The sequence below is a fragment of the Diceros bicornis genome, chromosome 24 (genome assembly GCF_020826845.1).
Source record: "Diceros bicornis minor isolate mBicDic1 chromosome 24, mDicBic1.mat.cur, whole genome shotgun sequence".
In the NCBI taxonomy this organism is placed as follows: Eukaryota; Metazoa; Chordata; class Mammalia; order Perissodactyla; family Rhinocerotidae; genus Diceros; species Diceros bicornis.
In genome coordinates, this window is record NC_080763.1 from 17,031,984 (window position 1) to 17,050,256 (window position 18,273).

Sequence of the window (18,273 nt, forward strand, 5' to 3'; positions counted from 1 at the left end):
TATACTACTAACTATAATATAAAACAGAATAAAATAAAGTGATCTGATCGATGCATGTCCAAGCCATGTGCTGCAAGGGCAAATTGAGGAACACTTTATTCAGCTGGAGTGAATCAGGGAAGGTGTTCTTGGAGAGCAAACGATGAGCTGGGCATCGGAAGGTGAGAAGGATTTAGGTGGACCCAGAAGAAGGGGGAGTACAGGCTTTCCAGACTGTGGTCATTTGTCTCCCTCTGAGTGAGGTGCATTTTGAGAACTTGTGGTCTTCAATGGAACATTTGTGAAAACCAAGCTGAGTTTTTGCAGCTGATTAAATGTACATTTCCTATGAATTCTTATTGCATGAATTGGCTCATTTCATACATTAAGAGATCATTTGAGAAGTTAAGAAAGACGCTTTCTTCTCTGTAATGATTAGTTCAATCTCTATCTGCTTTCATTGTCCACCAGGAAAGAAAAGCTAAACAGTTCCCCCATTAAAACAAGGCACTCAAAAGTGTCTGAGAAAGGTGCGAGGAAAACGTATCCCAATGCCAAATGTCGAAGATGAAATGGCTTCCTCCTTGAGACTATCTTTTTGACCCCAGAAAACACTAAGACAGTGCTCTACACCCAGTGATTGACAAATCAGTCCCCCTGCTCTCCTGCTCCAGGGCCCGCCAGGGCTTTTCCCCACACACTGTGCTGCCAGGACAGGACCTAAGCTCTGCCTTTGCTTTGTGCCATTGTTGGGTGTGGCTGCAGGTTTGATACATACTGTATGTGCATAAGCTTATCTCATCCTCCTAACAGTCTCACAATGTGGGACTCTGCATCATTCCTTCTTCACAGATGAGGAACAAGGAAGAAAAGTTCAGAAAAGTTTTTCTCTTGCTAGAAAGTGATGGAATGTGGATCTGAACTCAGGCCATCTTGCTTCTTTCTCTCTCACCCTCGCCCATGTAGTATTTCTGTTCACCTCTGTTACCACCTCTCCTAGTCCTCCTCAATTCACCAAAGTACTCAACATGATACTACTCATAATAGGAACTCAGTGAATGTTTTCCAAATAAAAGAATCACCAGGAGCAATGCTAGTGGTTTGATCTTCCACTGGGAGAAGTAACTGTGGAAGACCTGGGCAGTGGTGCTGAGAACAGGGTAGGGGCTCCATTACTCTTTTCTCATTTCACTATTATTAAAGATGAGGAGACATGCACAGGAAAGTGGCCCCAGAGAATGTTCGCAAGAAAGAAGACACAGGTGGTATTCATGAGCTGAAGATCCACACTGGTGCCACCCATGAGATGCCAGTGAGGCATCTTGTATTGTTAATTACTTTTATTGAACTTGGATGTAATGCAGTGATTTTTTTCTTGCTGTGTGTGTACATATATATGGCAAAGTCCAACTGTCTCCCTAATTGGCTAGCCTCCTAGCTGCCATGTTGATGTGCTGCAGTCCTGGTGAAGGTGGAGAAGTGTGTGGTCCCTATCAGCCCACAGAGCGAACATTTCTGGATCAACCCAGAAGTGCTGAACTCCATGCATAGTGTCTTTTATGTTGTATATTGTGAGCAAATACTGCTCAGAGACAGGATTGTAAAAGTTTGTCCAGCAAAACCAAGATTGACAAATGAGAATTCTGGAGATGGAGAATGAGGGTTAGGTAATTGGCGGGTGGGGGTGAGGGGCAGGGAGTGGAGGGAAATGAAGGGAAAGGGAAGTGCAAAATATCTGATTGTGTTCTAAAAACTGTGGTCTTAGATCCACTTGGGAGTGTCACTTTCTTCTGAGCTTTGGATTTAATATCATCACCATCACTTTTGTCCTATGGCTGTGAAAGGACTTTCTTTATTCCACTACAGAATTCAGTAGAGGCCTCTTCTGCTCAAATGAAAGGAAGGAGCCCATCACATTCTCAAATGAATATCCTAAGTATGAATGAGAAAGCACATTGCCTACTTCTCTGAATTTCAGTGAGGACAGGGTTCAGATGGAGCACAAGTTCTCCAGAACTCCAAATAGATCTGGGAGGAGAGAGGACCAATAAATACTGAGCATAAGTTGGGACAGACTTGGTTTTGCTGCCTAGACAAACAGCCCCCTGAAATCTCCATGACTTAAAGTCTGCACACGTCTGAGGGACTCTTCAGGGAAGCTCTCCTCCACGTGATGACTCAGTGTTTCATTTCAGTATTGACATGCACTTCCACAATTGCCACAGTAGGGGAAGAGAAAGACAGAGACAGGTTGTGCACTGGCAATTAAGTGCTTCCCCAAGAAATAACACCCATCACTTCTGCTCTCATGGCCAAGCAGTCATGTGTCCACTCCTAACTCCAAGGAGATGAGAAGTACAAACCTCCCCTGTATTCAGAAGGGAAGGAGAACTGGATGTTAGTGAACACTTGCAATGTCGACCACACGCTGCTATACCCAGTGAGCTGGCAAATGTCTGCTGCATTCACATTCACTCCTTGTATATACCTTTCCCTTGGACGACCTGGCATATATCAAAGACTTATGGGGTGGTGTTGAAGAAGGAAGACCAGATAGTTTTACAGGCCATTTGAGTTCACAGGTGACCTTTTTGAAAAAGAGGAGTAGCCAGGGAAAGCCAGTTAACTCTGGGTACTCTTCCCTTGGAGCTGTCAGACGCTAACTCTGGGAAAGGATCGTGGGTTCAACTCCGGAGCCACGGCCTGATTTCAGTAATACATCTGAGATGGAGCAACTCACTTTGAGTTGCCCAGGACCGTCATGCTTTGTGTGAAAGGCTTCTGGAAGTGTGCTCTTCTGCCTCCATAACCCGCCTTGTTACCAGACATGATTCAGATTTCCTCTAAGCCCTGCGACTTTTCCAGAAAGCAGCTCTCCCAGCAGCAGAGAGAGAGAAAAAAAACTTTCCCTTATTATTCTTCCAATAATGAATTCCTGCTCTGAGTGGGCCGCTTCCATGTGTTTTCAGTCAAGTGCTGATGGCAGCCTTGCTGGGGGACATTTCCAAGAGGCTGTGGACATAGCAGATGAGGGCTCGTATTAACAAGAGCTGCTCTCGCTTTTCCTTCCAGTTCAGCCTCTTGAGCTCTGAAATCAGAGATGAGAAATGATTCACGAGATCTTGTTGGTGAACAAACATGGCTGCCACACCTCTTTGCTCCTTTTAACTAGTAAAAAGTCACGGTTTTAAAGCTTTGCTCAGAGATTTGTAGACCTGGATCTTAGTAACCTAAAAAGGACTTCACTTTCTCGGATCAGACCAGTTCTTTGTAGATGCCAAGACCTGCTTTCTTCAGGACTCAAACGTAGCCTTGGCCTACCCTGACATCAAAAGAACAAAGGGGGAAATTAGGTCATACCATTTTCTGCCTAAAACCTAATCTCAAGTACACAAGATGCTTCCCAATAAGCAATGGTGGTAGGCCATGTTTGCTAAGGGAACCAGCCTCCTCATCCTCCTCAAAGCAAATGTCTTCAGGTAATAATTCAGTTTCAGCTTACCTACACAGAACTTGTACAAACTGTTAGTTATAGTTGGTCTCTTTTCATTGAGAAGGATCTCAGTTACCTCAGATAAAAGGGAACAGAGGTCATTAAGGATACAGGTGGCCTGGAATTGGAAAGTGTTTAGGAGCCAGAGGCAGCCCTGGGGATTCATTACCTTGGAGTCTCTACTCCTCTCTGCATTTCCGCCCAAGGCTTCTCTCTCTCCCAGCAGGCGTGCCCTACACACTAGTTCTGCTTACTCAAAACTTCAGCTTGCATGTGGCCCCTCCTGGTCTCTTGGGCTCTTCTCTTAATACCGCACTCTTTCGACTTCAATTGCCATTGGCCTTTTTCCTTGGTATTTCCTAGTTAAAATTCCTAAGAGAGAATCTCATTGGCTCAGGCTCATCTCATTGTTTTGTCTCAGAGAACATCATTGGTCACCAGCCAGCCAGTCAGTCCTGGGCTGAGGGATGAGCTGCAAGCGTGGCTGCCTAAGCAGCAGCAGATGTGGGCAAGGCAGCTTCCATGAGAGGGCTGTGAGACGGTGAAACAGAGATGACTCGAGTGCACTCTTTGTACCCTTAACTGGATTGCTGCAAGAACACTCATGCTCTTTCTTTCTTCTTCCTCCCCTTCTTATCACTGTATACTCATCTCCCCTGTCACAGCCTAGTCCCCCATTACTGCTCATCCCCCAACCCCTGACTCCAGCATCCTGCTTCACACCTTGTTGAAGTGCCCAGTCACAAACGTATAGGACAAGTGAGTGGGAAGGAAGAGCTCTTAAAATTTATTTGAGAATATAAGGAAGATTGGGAAAGGTGTCGTATGGAAGGAGGAATGAAAGTAAAACCTTTTCTCAGCTAAAGGAAATCCTGCTCCCACCGTGGGACCAAAATACCCTTCCTCTTTCTCCCAATCTTTGGAGCAATTTCCCTTTCCCTGAAACCAGGCATCAGTAGAAGCAAGAGAAACTTCCACTAGGGAACCCTGACTGAGCTGAGCAGGAAGATATTCTAGCTCCACTAATCCGAAGACCTTCTTCTGACCGCTACGAGGATCCCTAGACCCCATCCCAGACCCTCCTCACCTTTCCTCAGCCCCACCCTCAGGCCTCATGGAGTCCTGGTCCCAGATCCTCAAATAATAAGTCCCAAACTATTTCCTTTCAAACTAAGATTCAGAACACAAGTGAAGGACTATATTTAGGTGAGGCCTTTGGCAATTATGTTCTCCCAAGATGCCCAAAGCTCTTCTTTGGTGGTTTTCACAAATCTTCATGATGTTTTTGGAGGATTGGTCATGTGTGGTGTTGTCCTATTTCGACTGAGACAGGGAAATTGTGCTTTGTCTGAATTCACACATCAACCAGAGGACTAGGGGAAAATTGAATCATGATACCTGGCTCTGCCTTTTATTCATTAGAGATCATTGCCTTTATACCTCATCAGGTGCTTAAAAGACCAACCCAAACCATCTACATTCAAATTTCAGTATTTCCATATTCTTTTCAGTAGACATGAGGCTAGAAGTGAATTAGAGGCAAATCTAAACAACTCTGTATTTCCCTGCCCTTTCCTGAGTTCTGAGTATGTCAGTGTTGATTAAATCATTGATCAAACCTTGTCCTGTGACTGACACTTTTATCTACTGACTGAAATTGCAAAGTTTCCCTAGGAGCCTGTGATGGCAGAGAAAGTAGTTCTGATGGTGTTTCTCAACCTGCTGCTGTGGGATTCTAGAGCCAGCTCCTCTGGATCATTTCCAGGTCTCTGCTCATTCCATTTAGAATCTGAGGTTGAAGTCTATTACCATTGGCTGTCCCCTGGGATCTGAGAACTCATCTGGGGTTTGTCCAGCCTCTCCAACACCATCATCCAAACTCCACAGTCATCACCACTCTAACAGCTTGAAAGTGATGCAAAGATGGAGCAGCAGTCCATTTGGCTTTCTCCCAGTTCTCTAGGCCCCTCTGGGGTTAATCAGCAACCACCTATCTTTGTGTTAATAGCATAAGCCTCTCTCACTAGAACACCTGGAGGAAACCCAGAGGAAGGCTTAAGACGAAGCCAATTTTGCAGTAATTATTCTGACCATCACTCTGTTTCAGCTGAGCTTATACTCTCCAGACAAAAACAGCTTGCTGAACCCACCCAACTAGCTGGGTGGATGTGTAGCTCTCACGGTTCCTTAAGCTGCCTTGTGTTTTGCTAATACTTTCCATGCCCACATCTCAGCTCCAGAGTCTCCTTCTGCTGTGAACTTCAGGCAACATCTCCCTATTTCAGGTACATGGGGTTTAGTAAAGTGTCCTGAGAGCATCTCACTGATGGAATTCTTTTTTTGTGTGTGTGTGTGAGGAAAACCAGCCCTGAGCTAACATCCGATGCCAATCCTCCTCTTTTTGCTAAGGAAGATTGGCCCTGGGCCAACATCCGTGCCCATCTTCCTCTCCTCTACACAGGACGCCACCACAGCATGTCTTGACGAGCGGCGCGTCGGTGCGCACCCAGGATCCAAACCTGCGAACCCTGGGCCACCAAAGCGGAGCGCACACACTTAACCACTGCGCCACCGGGCCGGCCCCTAAGTGGTGGAATTCTTTAGTGGCATCTTTCTGGCCCTTTTCCCACCCTTCCAGCCCATCCTGATGGTGGTGTTCACACTATTGGAGAAATAATAGACCTTCTTAACTGGGATTGCTGACCATTTTTCCTAGTAACTAACCCAAATGGCCTTGGGTGTTAGGTGATTACCTGTGCAGGGGGAAGGGGCCAGGGTCTGGGAAGGTGGAAAGGGTGGGTAGGGGACACATGGAAAACAGTTCCCTGCTGTATTAGTCAACTAAGGCTACCATAACGGAACACCACAGAATGGCTTAAACAACAGAAATTTATTTTCTCAAAGTTCTGGAGACTGGAAGTCCAAGATCAAAGTGCCAGCAGGTTTGGTTTTCCTTAAGACCTCTGTCCTTGGTTTGCAGACAAATACCTTCTTGCTGGGTCCTCACATGACCTTTCCTTTGTGTGTGCTCCTACTGTCTCTTCCTCTTCTTATGAGGACACCAATTATAGTGGATTAGAGTTCTGCTCTTATGACCTCATTTAACCTTAATTGCCTCCTTTTAAAGGCCCTGTCTCTGAATACAGTAATATTGGGGGTTAGGGCTTCGACATATGAATTTTAGAGGGACACAGTTCAGTCCCTAACACCTGCCATAACTCTGTTTCCCTCAACACATCCTCTCCCGTCATCTGATGCCACCCTTCTAATCCTGAATGGGAGAGAAGTAGATATTGGTCAAGAAATGGCAGGTGTGACTCTGTGCAGTCAGTTTGAAAATGGCTAAGCTAGGTAGAGAGGGTGCCTGAGATGGGTAGAGTGAAGAGATGGATGGATACATGAAGGGATGGTTGGATGGATACACAGATGGATGAATACAGTACTTAGGTAGTGCGTTGACAGCACCAGGGCGGACATTACATTATACTTCTTTGAAGTTGTAGCTCTTTACAGTGCAGGGTCTGCAAACTCAAATGCTCATGCTAGACAGTTAACAGAGTTCCAGAAAGAGACCAGGTACAATAACAGGGAGTAGTGGGGACTGTGACAAAATAGAAAAAGAATGCCCTGCCTAAAGGGGCATCATGTACTAAGCTCCAGCCAGTTGTTACTTTGTGGGATGCCAGCCTAATGTTGCCAGAACTTCTGATTTTTCAAGGGAAGCCAGAATCTGGATTTTCAGAGGAAATCTTTCTTTAAATAAATCTTTAAATTATGGCAACTAATTAAAAAATTATAAAATACTGTGTGGGTCAAATAAACACATTTACAGTCTGAAATGAATCCTGGATGCTGCCAGAGTTCTTCTCTAAGAATACTAGAAAGATATCTGTGATGTCATCACATGAGGAGGTGGGTGTTCAGGAGCTCGGGCTCGTGAGTCCACTGTCTGGATTCATGTTCTAGTCCACCACCTACTAGCATTGTAATCTTGGGCAAGTCACCCATGTAACTCGCAGTGAGGTAAGGATGAAATTAGTTAATACATGTAGGTGCCCAGAACAGTGCCTGCTGCCTAGTAAGAAAGCAATTAGTTAATACATGTAGGTGCCCAGAACAGTGCCTGCTGCCTAGTAAGAAAGCAATAACTGAGCCAGTTTTATTGGGTAGCGTCACTAAACCTCGTGGTTTCCTCATCTGTAAAATGGGGACAACACTTGCTTTTCCTGTCTCCCAAGGGATTGTTGTGAGACTAAAAGAAGAATATGCATGAAAGGGCATGCCAAGAATGGCTTGCAGGGGCTGGTCCGGTGGCGCAAGCGGTTAAGTGCTTGCGCTCAGGTGCATGCGCTCTGCTGCAGCAGCCTGGGGTTCGCCGGTTCTGATCCTGGGAGCGCACCGAGGCTCCTCTTGGCAAGCCATGCTGTGGTGGCGTCCCATATAAAGTGCAGGAAGATGGGCACGGATGTGAGCCCAGGGCATTCTTCCTCAGCAGAAAAAGAGGAGGATTGGCAGATGTTAGCATAGGGCTGATCTTCCTCACACACACAAAAAAAGAATGGCTTGAGCATTGCATGCGTTCCTCGTCTTACTAGACCTGTAAAAGAGGCTAAGCCTTCCCAGGACAGGGCTGGGAATCCATGGGAGGAGGAGGATAGCAGTAACTAGAACTGGTCCTTGTCTCTTCTAAGGGTCATTTGGCCATTTTGCTCTTCTTAGGCTTTGGTGAGTTTTTCTTTTTTATTATGAAATTTTAAAACATTCAGAAAAGTAGAGAAAATAGTATCATGAACACCCAAGGACCTTGTCTAGATTTAGTCATTGTTAGCATTTGCTACATGCGCTTCATCTTAGTGAGTGTTTCTGGCAGAGACACAGTCAAGGAAATGCCGATGATGGAGGCATACTGGTACTGAACGGGAGCCGAGGGCCTTCACTACCTCAGCGATGCCTTATTTTTGCAAGAAAGCAAGACCCAGTCAGATGTAGATGGTTCTCTTTTGGATAGGACCCCGAAGGAGGGAATTTTGCCAGGATAGTTTGTTTTAGATGATACACTGGTACCACCTTAAAGAAAATGATGTAAGCTGGGACACAGATTATTTTATTATTTATAAGATTTTCATTTATTGCTATTTTTAAGGTTTTAATTTTTTTGCAAAAAGAATGTATTCATGTATTACTCATGTAACTGAAAATCAAAAATTTCTAAAGAGAGTTTCCACATGGAAATGTCTCTGGCATAAAGAATTTAGGAGTTGAAACCATAGTGGATCTGTGAGAAGCCCAGTCAAATCACGGTGATAAAAAGCAATGTTGGTCACTGAAAATGAAAGGTTTTAGGAGCAGAAACACTCAGATTGAAAGAAAGTATATGCCAATTATAAAGGGCTCTTTCTGCGAAAGCGTTTAAAAGAGTCTCTAAGACATATTGCCCCATTACTGCATTTAAATGCGAAGGCTTCTCCCTGGAAAGGATGTCTTACAACGTGAAAGCAGCTAAACTTTGCTTTAAAATTCTATTATTCAGACCCTTCATTAATTTAAGCTGACATTCCTCCTCAATTGGGGCAAATCATCAAAGCTTTATTGTACTGAGAACCTTGAATTCAGCAACAAAGACTATGGGCTTTGGAAGGAGGGGGGCGGAGAGCTCCTGAGGCCAACGAAGGGAGGGGAGGAGAGAGGAGGGGAGGAGGGCGGTGGGAAGGAGGGGGAGGGGGAAGACTAGAGTATTGAGAGGCAGAGGTGAGAGGGGAGGAGTTGGACAAGCAGGGATAAACTGTTGGGGGGACACTAGACAGAAAGGAAAAGGGGCTTCCAGGGGCCCCATGCCGCAAAGCTGTGCTTTGAGCCTCTGCTAATCAACGCCGTACAAGCAAAACCAGCCTACAACTTTGCCCTCACAGATCTCCCCAGAGTCAGGATAAAAAGGGGAGATAGGGGATAGAGGAAGGGAAAACATGTCCCTTTCTTCCTTCATTCAGGTGCCTCTTGAATCTTCTGCCCCTGGCACCCTGCCCAGCAACGCAGCGCCTGGCAAGAAGTCCGCCCCGCAGGCCGGGGGCCCGCAGCCCCAGCCCCGGCCATCAGTCATGTCTGGCCCAGTTGTGCCTCCACCCCAGGCCGCCGGCAAGGCTCTCTCTTCCTTTCTGGGGTGATTTACTGCAGGACATATGAGGTGGGATGTACTAGGTGGAATGTATTGGGTTCATTGTTGAGGCAAAGGTGAGGAAGCGTCTTTTGAAATGTGAGGACATCATCCACAAACTTACCGATCATCTACGATTTATAACTAGAATGAAATAAGATTTGTAAGGCGAACTTTAAAGCCTAAGGGAAAACTGGGTTTTTCAGTGTGTAACTTTAATAAATAAGATACTGGTTTCGAAAACCAAAATTTGTCCCCGATGGTCTTTTCTCTGCACCAAAACAGTTCTCAAGGACACAAGAAACTGATGTGGACACCGTGGAGCGGACAGCTCCTGGTGTCCAGCACCCCATCCAAGACCCAGTCAGGGGAGGCAGCAGGACTTCAGCGCCCAGCCCACCACCTTCCAGCTCTGTGCCCTCAAAGAACCCCTGTGACCTCCCTGAGTCACAAGTTCCCAACGTGTAAAATGGGAATAGAAATCACCTGCCTGGTCTTCACCCTGAGGGGCCCATGAGGGTGACCATGTAGATAAATGGATGGTTTTCCAACCTTCCTTGGCAGTCTGAACCTGGGTTACTGCAATGACCCGTTCTCTGGTTGAAGACATGAATCAGGTCGTGCTGCTCCTCTGCTCACAACTCTGAAGTCACTCCCTTTACACTCAGACTGAAAGCAAAGCCCAACGCCCCAGCAGCACCTGCTGTCCCATCGCTTACTGCTCACCTGCTGCTGCCACCCCGGTCTCCGTGCTGTTCCTCCTGTCACAGGCACCCTTCCCCTCGGGGCCTTTGCACTTCTGAATCCTTTGCTGGAATGCTTTTTCCCCAGACAGTCCTATAGCTGACACCCTCACCTCCTTCCGCCAGATATTGGCATAGTTCCCTCACCTCTACATTTTTGCTGAAACGTCACCTTCTCCATGAGACCTACCCTGTTTAAATTGCAGCCCACCCGCCTTACCCCCATCGTGCTCGACTTTTACTTTCCCTAAGCACTCACCACACAGCGTAATAAATAGCTCATTACGTTTAGCATTCATTGTGGGTCTTGCTACAATATAAGCCCTGGAGGGCAGGCACCTTTGACTGGTTCACTGAGTGTCCTGCGCACCTAGAGCAGCATCGGGCACATCAAGGACACTCAATAAATAAGTGGGCTCTTTCTTAGAGGTCTAAGGTATAAAACCCATCAAAGGAAGGCTGCTCCAGTTGAAGAGAATATGAGCTCAAAATCTGTCCCACCATCCCTGCAGTTCTCCATGGAATACCTCTTCCTCCGATGGTGGGGGTGGGCGGGTGGAGGTTGGCAGGAGAAGGGTTGGGGGAAAGATCCCAGGATGGATCCTTGCTGTCATTCAGGTCTCAGTTCAACCACTACCACTCAGCAAAGCCTTACCTGTCTATCCTCTCTTTGTTCCATACAGCATGACTGTAATGATTTTAGGCTGGAAAAAATTTATAAGGACTTTTGTTGAGCAGCTACTATATGCTAGGCAGTGTCTGTGCCCAGATCACTGCATAAGTGATCTCGTGAAAATGCCAGCCCTTTCACCGTGGTCTCTCCAGGACCTCAAGCCAGACCTGGCACGTATAAGGTGATCAATCAATGCTCATTCATTTCCCTAACAATGTTCTGAGGCAGGTACCATTAACCCCATCTCACAAGTGAGGGACCAAGGTTCAGGTTTAGGTAGCTTGCTTACTGTCATACGACTGTCTATGACTAGCAGAGCAAGGATTTCAGTTCTACCCAGACAAACTCCAGTCATTCTGGTTCTGAGAGAAAATGCAGATGAGACCATCCCTCTGGGCTTCCCTCAAGCAGATCTGTCTCCTGGCCACACCAGGAGATGAGGGGAGGGGTGCTTCATTTCTTCCTGGCTTTCTCTCCTCCCCGTGGGCTCACTTCCTCCCTTTGTACAGTTGCCTCACCTGGAGGAGCCTCCTGCCACCTTGTGATTAATGGGCCTGCCTTTCCCACCCTCCTTGGCTGGGTAACCCCGGAGTTAGCGGTGGTTCATCTTGAATCATAAATCAAGTTCTGAAAGACATTGCAACTTTGTTCTCAAAATCTCCCTAGAATTCAAATTCTTTGTAAAGGTCATTTGCTTATGAGTAGAATGATGGATTCATCAAGTCTCTGCCTTTAAGAAGAATCTGGATGGTATCTGCTGCCCTTGCCTCCTCCACAGAAACAGCCCTAATTCATCCATTTAAGTGTGGCTAGAATTCTCCCAAGCATCCCACACTGTTTCCACTCCGGCCACACTAAGGAAAAGCTCCAGCCGTGTTGTCTCTTTACATAAACAGAAATCATTTATAACTTGCATGTTCATTGTGCTCTCTGTATACCCGCTCTTAGCTGGCATGTTCTTCCTTAGCCACCATTGAAGTGTAGCATGCCAGCTATTTACACTGTATAGGGACAAAGCAACTTAGTGTATACCTAGACCTATTTTATGGAAGCTGAGAGGCAGCCTCTGAATCTCTAGTTCCCAGAACTCTAGCCCTGGGACAAAGCATCTCTAGAAGTCTGATGTTTGATGCCAGATTAAATATTCTCTTGGAAACAAAGTTTATTTCAGAGTTGCCTTTAGAGGCAATGATGAACTATAGATGTCAGGCAGATTTTCATTTTCTGGGTGCTGTTTATTTCATCTAGAACCAACAATGGGCTTTAGAATCTGCTTCTCCCTCTCAGAGACTCTTTCTGGAGGTTTCTTGTTCAAAGACTTTAGGTTGGAGAAGCTCAGGGTTGAGTTGTATGTCAGAAACGACCAATTCCCCCAGTATTGCTCTATTAGTAAAAGGCTGGGGTAGTTCTTTAGTTGTGTGGGACTGTTCTGTGTACTGGAGGACATTTGTCCTTTCTGCCTTGCGCACAGAATGCCAGGTGCACCCTCAGTAACTGTAAGAACGAGAAGTGCCTGAAGGCAATATTCCAAGTACCCCTGGTTGAAAGCCCCAGTGACAGTAACTCTGAAAGATGGTGAACACGGAGCAGATACCAGTAAGTTCTGCATTGGTGAGGGGGTCAGTCTACCCCTAGGGGCACCTCCCCTGCCAATGTAAGTTACTTCCCACCCTTGTTGCCTTTGATGACCTTTGTCTGCCTTCAAGTCTAGTGTTGATGAATATTATTTTAATCTCTGATTTCTCCCATGTAAAACTGTGGGCAGTGGGAAAGAGGAGGAAATCTCCTCCTAAGAAGGGTCCTGTTCTCTGGAATGACTTTGGGCTCTTTTTCAGGTTAATAATTGAGAGAGTTAACTAGATATTAGTTCCTAAGCCCAGCCATTAGAGTCCGGGATAGAAGAGATAAAAACAAGTGGATTCACCAGGACCCAAACATGAGGCTGCAACCTGTGGGTCGTCCCCACCTACCCCCTGCATCAGTCCTGACTTGCTTGTCGATTCCTGAGCACTGCTCATCTCCTGCCTCGCAAGGCATAGCAGGTTCTCTCTAATTTCTGGAAATATCAACATTCTCTGCAAGCTGAATGGCCAGAGCCAGGATCTTCTCATAGGGCAGAGATTCTTTAACTCCCCAGACCCTGGAAGAACCTGAATGTCTATCAAGAACCATCCAGAGAGGCTGTCCGAAGAATCACTATGTCTGTTCTTCTTGTCCTGCTCCTTATTTCTCTTGGGCATAATTAACCACACATGCCAACGCCTCAGCTCACGGGCCATCCATTCCAGCCCTGCATCCCTCCCACCTGTCTTGCTGGAGCAGTGCTCTGTGCAGCTCTCAGCACATCCTGTTTGTTCAGTCCCCTTTGTCTCCCACTGGAGCGACAGGGAGAGAGGATTCCTCAGAGTCCCTTGGCTTTGGGCTTTGAAATCAGATCCTGGCACACCTGATTACACTCAATAGCTGGAAATGGTAAGGATGTCCGATGGGCAGAGGGCTCTTGTTTTAAGCTCTGCACACCAGGAAGGCAGGGGCTGGGTCTCCTCCTCGGGGCTGCACTGGAGGGGGCAGGATGCTCTGGCAGGAAAAGCAAACAGTGCAACTGAAGGGAAATTCACTTGAAAAAGAACTCTGAGCGTGCCATCAAGCAGCGTATAAGCCCTCCCTGAGGACACAAAGAGGGGCTTAGACTCATTCCTCTCCTCATGTTCCCCTAGTTGGGAAACTTTCAGTTCCAGTAACCATCTGCCTGAGGGCCAGCAGGGTCAAACCTCTCAGTCCTGCTTTTTCTGTAGAAGTGTTGCCTCTGAGACCTTGGCAAAAGGAAGAAAAACATAGCGACTTCAGGCCTTGGAACATTAAAGGGCAGCTCCTGTGCTTCCAAGGGCTCCTCAGCCTCCGTGCACTGCGAGCTTTCCAACAGTGGTGCCACCCTAATGCACTAGTTCAGTGCCTTGCAAAGTTGTTAGGAAAATTTCACACCTACAAAAAGGTATACAGAGCATCCTTGCACCCACACCCGGCTTAAGAAATGAAATATTACTGATGCAGGTAAAGCCTCCAGTGTCCCCCCTGAACCCATCCTCTTCCTCACCTCTCCAGTGACAACCTCTCAGTCATTCCGGGCATTTCCTTTATGTTCCAGTGAGGTGTGTGGCCCTCTTTGGGGTAATCGCTTAAACTTTCTGAGCCTCACTGTCTTCATCTGTATAAAGGGGCTATTGACAGGATTAAAGGAGATGATTGATGATAAATATTTGGCTGTTGTTCTCATAAAAAGGAAAAAGTCAGCAGAAACAACTGGGTCAAATGCAAGGCCCTGCCCAGCCCGGCCCTGACTTGCCCGGACAGCCTGCTCTCCTCTCTGCAGCCCTCTCCAGCCTTCCAAATGCCCAAGTTCCCCAGATCCATCACCTGTTTTCATGCCTTTCATGCCCATTGCCTGCTGGCACATGGCAGGCCCGTGTTGAATGAGTGAATGAGTGAGCGCACAAATGAATGACAGTTCAGTCATCAGACTGACAGTATTATGCCCAGTTAACACAGGGAAGTCCCCATGTCCCCAGTTCTCCTTCGAGGCATTTTTCTCCTCTAAGTCCCAAATCTTCTTTGTTCTGGAAGCACAAAACAAAGGTCTCTCTATATCCCTCAAGTAAAAGTTGTAGCAAATATAATGGGAGCATGAACTTTCTTCCTCTATAACTTCAACAAACAACAGTTTCAAAGAAAACCCTGGATGGGATTTACTCAGACCTTGAATATCTTTTTCTAGGTGTCTTGCCACTTGTGTTCTTTTTCTTCTTGCAGCCTGTAGAAATTCTTAAAGACAAGGAAATGTACAAACCCATCAATCTTGCTTAGAAAATCCACTTTACCACCACAGAAACAAATATTGGGAAACATCACTCTGGCTATTAAGGTATTCTCACCCACACCCGTTGTTCTCTGCTAAAACATCTGGTTGCCACTGTATAGACTCAGCTTTAGTCATGGAATTTTAGAGAACGTGTCTCAGAAATGGGATCAAGAGCAAGCCTGACAGTAATCTGCACCCTACCCAATTTGGTGCCCTGGCACTTAAAATGGGCACATGGGTCCACCCTGGAAGGAAATGTGAAGTGAGGGTGAGAGCAGGGACTGGATTGTGTGTGCAGAACACAAAGGTCAGATTTTTTTTTACTCTTTCTTTTTTTACATTTTTAATTTTTATCATGATTTATCATAATTTTTAGGTGAAATTCAAATACCGTAAAACATTTTAAACTGAACAATTCAGTGGCAATTAGTACATTCATGGTGTTGTACAACCACCACCTCTATCTAGTTCCAAAACATTTTCATCACCCCAAAAGGACACCCCATCTCTATTAGGCCATGCTCCCCAATTCCCTTTCCCCTCAGGTCCTAGAAACCACCAATCTGCATTCCGTCTCTATGGATTTACCTATTCTGGATATTTCATATAGATAGAATCTATATAGATAGACTCATACAGTATGTGAGATTTTGTCTGGCTTCTTTCCCTAGCATAATGTTTTTGAGGTTCATCCACACAGTACTATGAATCAGTACTTCATTCCTTTTTATGGTTGAGGAATATTCCATTGTGTGGATATATCACATTTTGTTTATCCATTGTTTATTAAAAAATCCATTTGTTTATCCAAGTGTCATCTATTGATGGACATTTGGCCTATTTCCACCTTTTGGCTATTGTGAATAGTGCTGCTATGGACTTGTGTGTACATGTATTTATTTGAGTACCTGCTTTCAATTCTTTGGGATATATAGCTAGGAGTAGAATTACTGGGTCATATAGTAATCCTATGTTTAACTTTTTGAGGAACTGCCATCCTGTTTTCCTCAGTGGCTGAACCATTTTACATTCCCACCAGCAATGTATGACCACGGGTCAGATTTTATCCTTCTGGGAGTCACATTCTAACATGGTATGAGGCCTTTCCAGGTCTCAAGGGCTATGTTGCATGCACGCAGAACTCACGAGCTATATGTGAAGATACAAATTCTGCACAGGGACAGGGAAGAAAGAGGAGCCCTCAGTACAAGTTGAAGGATGGCCCACGGCATAACAGACTTTATCTCCTTGCTGCACTATCCTTAGCTAAGCAAGGAACAGACTTGAGAATTTCATCATCTACCATGTCTTGTTTTCACTTCTTTCCAGTCAGTCTTCACTACTACCTATTCTCAAGACTATTGGGTCATAGTGGCTTTTCCACCCTTAGCCAGATTCCAGTAAACATGTGGGCCTCTGTTAGTATGTGATCCAGTGTTTAGAGCACCCACATTTGTGAAAGCTGAACTCTACACGTGCCACTCATCAACATCTGCGAGCCAGAAATAGGAGGAACATCTTTAAAGAGAAAGCTACAAAAGCAAAGTTATTAATAGTAGCTGTGGAGGAGAAAGGCAAGGCCGTCAGCAGAGCCCCGCTGAATTAGACTCGTCGGAGGGGAAAGGGCACAGAATTGGTTTCTTTCTTGAAACCACTTGGAAGGAGCTGAGGCCTATGTTAAATCCATATGTAAGTATTATTTGATCGGAAGAATAAAAAATACTATAGTATTATAAACTTTCCTTACAGTCTGGTAGCTGAAGTGTCAGCAATTTTAGGGGGAAGGCCTTCCTGAGAGAGGCCTGGGAACCCCTGGGACAAGGTCCTTTCTGTTAGACATGGATCTTTATGGCTGAACAAGGGGCTGAAAGAGGAAACAGAGAAGGCAGGAGCCTCAGAGGGAGCAGGGCCCTGAGAAGGGGACAAGGCTGGAGGAGACCTTTGAGAAAAGAGAGGAGTCGGGTCTCCTGGATGTTCTCTGTGAGTGTGGGGCCTTGGGAGGATGGCAAGGAGAGGAGGAGAAGGGGAAGGGTTTGAGCCCTGTGAGAATTAATGCTTCCTGTGGGGCTTGGCAGGAAGGAGACTCACCACACCATTTGGAAATAGGTCTTCACAGCTCACTCATAAGCCTTCAGGGGCACAATGGGCTTTGAAACTCCACCGTAGCTGGCTAAGAACTGGAGGCCCCAGGACACAGCTCTGATTTGAGCCCTGCCATTGAACACAGTAGGGGTCTGTTTTTCACAAGGCAGGAGGAACTGGTCTTCACTACCTGCCAGTACATAAAGAATGAACAGCCGGATTATATTTTGGTAATCTTTTGACCCCATTCCCTTCTTGGGGCCAAGTGAAGAACCAGTGATGTCAGCAGGGAGAGGAGTGACCCTCCTCACCAGCCACAAGTGAGAGTTCTTGTCTTGACTTTTTAGTCATAATCCAACGGGACATTTGTCAGTGTTAGTGGGTGTGGTGGGCTGAATGGTGCCCCCCAAAAGATATGTCCACATCCTAACCTCTAGACCCTGTGAATGTGAGCTACTTTGGGAAAGAGTCCTTGCAGATGTAATTAAGCTAAGGATCTTGAGATGAGCTCATTCTGGATTACCCAGGTGGACTCTAAATCCAATGACAAGTATCTTACAAGAGACACACAGAGGAGAGACACATGAAAAGAAGGAGGCCACGAGACCGTGGAGGCAGAGACTGGAGTTCTACAGCCCCAAGCTAAGGAACGCCTGGAGCCACCAGAAGCTGGAGGAGGCGAGGAAGGGTTCTCCCTGAGAGCTTTCCAGGGAGCATGGCCCTGCCAGCTCCTTGATTTTGGACTTCCGGCCTCCAGAACTATGATAGAATATATTTCCGTTGTTTTAAGCCACCAGGTTTGTGATAATTTTTCACAGCAGCCCTAGAAAACTAATACAGTGGGGTTGCACACAGAGATGACATAGCTGGAGAGTGAGAGAATCCGGAGGTCTGGAAAACCGAGTTCAGTGCCTGGATTTGCTGCTGGTGTCTGAGGTGAACTCTGTTAACTTTGTGCTGCGAGTCTATTTCCTGTTGGGTTCGTCATGTGCTTGCCCCTCCTGGCTGAGAGCAGGGCTCATGGATCACTCGAGGATGCTACCCAGGATCAGAGGAGGTCAAATCAGACCCTCACACCTATATGAAATGGTGGTAATAGTAATGAACACACTCTATAGACTGTTTAACACATGCTGGATAATTTACATACATTATCTTATTTGATTCTCAAAACAATCCTATAAGGGTAGTATTCTCATCCCCATCTTACAGATGAGTAAACTGAGGCTCTGAGAGGTCGTGTAGCCTGTTTAAGGTCATTCCATGAATGATGATAGCGCCAGACCTCGAGCCCAG

General features: G+C 46.1%; 1 protein-coding gene across 5 annotated transcripts in view; it reads left to right on the forward strand.

Annotated features, from left to right (window-relative positions):
• Window positions 1-18,273, forward strand: part of RAD51B (RAD51 paralog B) — a 648,418-nt gene that overhangs the window by 570,746 nt on the left and 59,399 nt on the right. The window contains exon 11 of one of the 5 annotated variants that reach the window (XM_058567177.1): window positions 9,460-9,846. The exons of the other annotated variants lie outside the window; for them this stretch is intronic. Coding sequence (XP_058423160.1) covers window positions 9,460-9,470 — 11 coding nt within the window. The 3' untranslated portion in view covers window positions 9,471-9,846. Of the gene's footprint in view, window positions 1-9,459; window positions 9,847-18,273 lie in introns of those variants that run through there. 5 annotated transcript variants of the gene reach the window in all.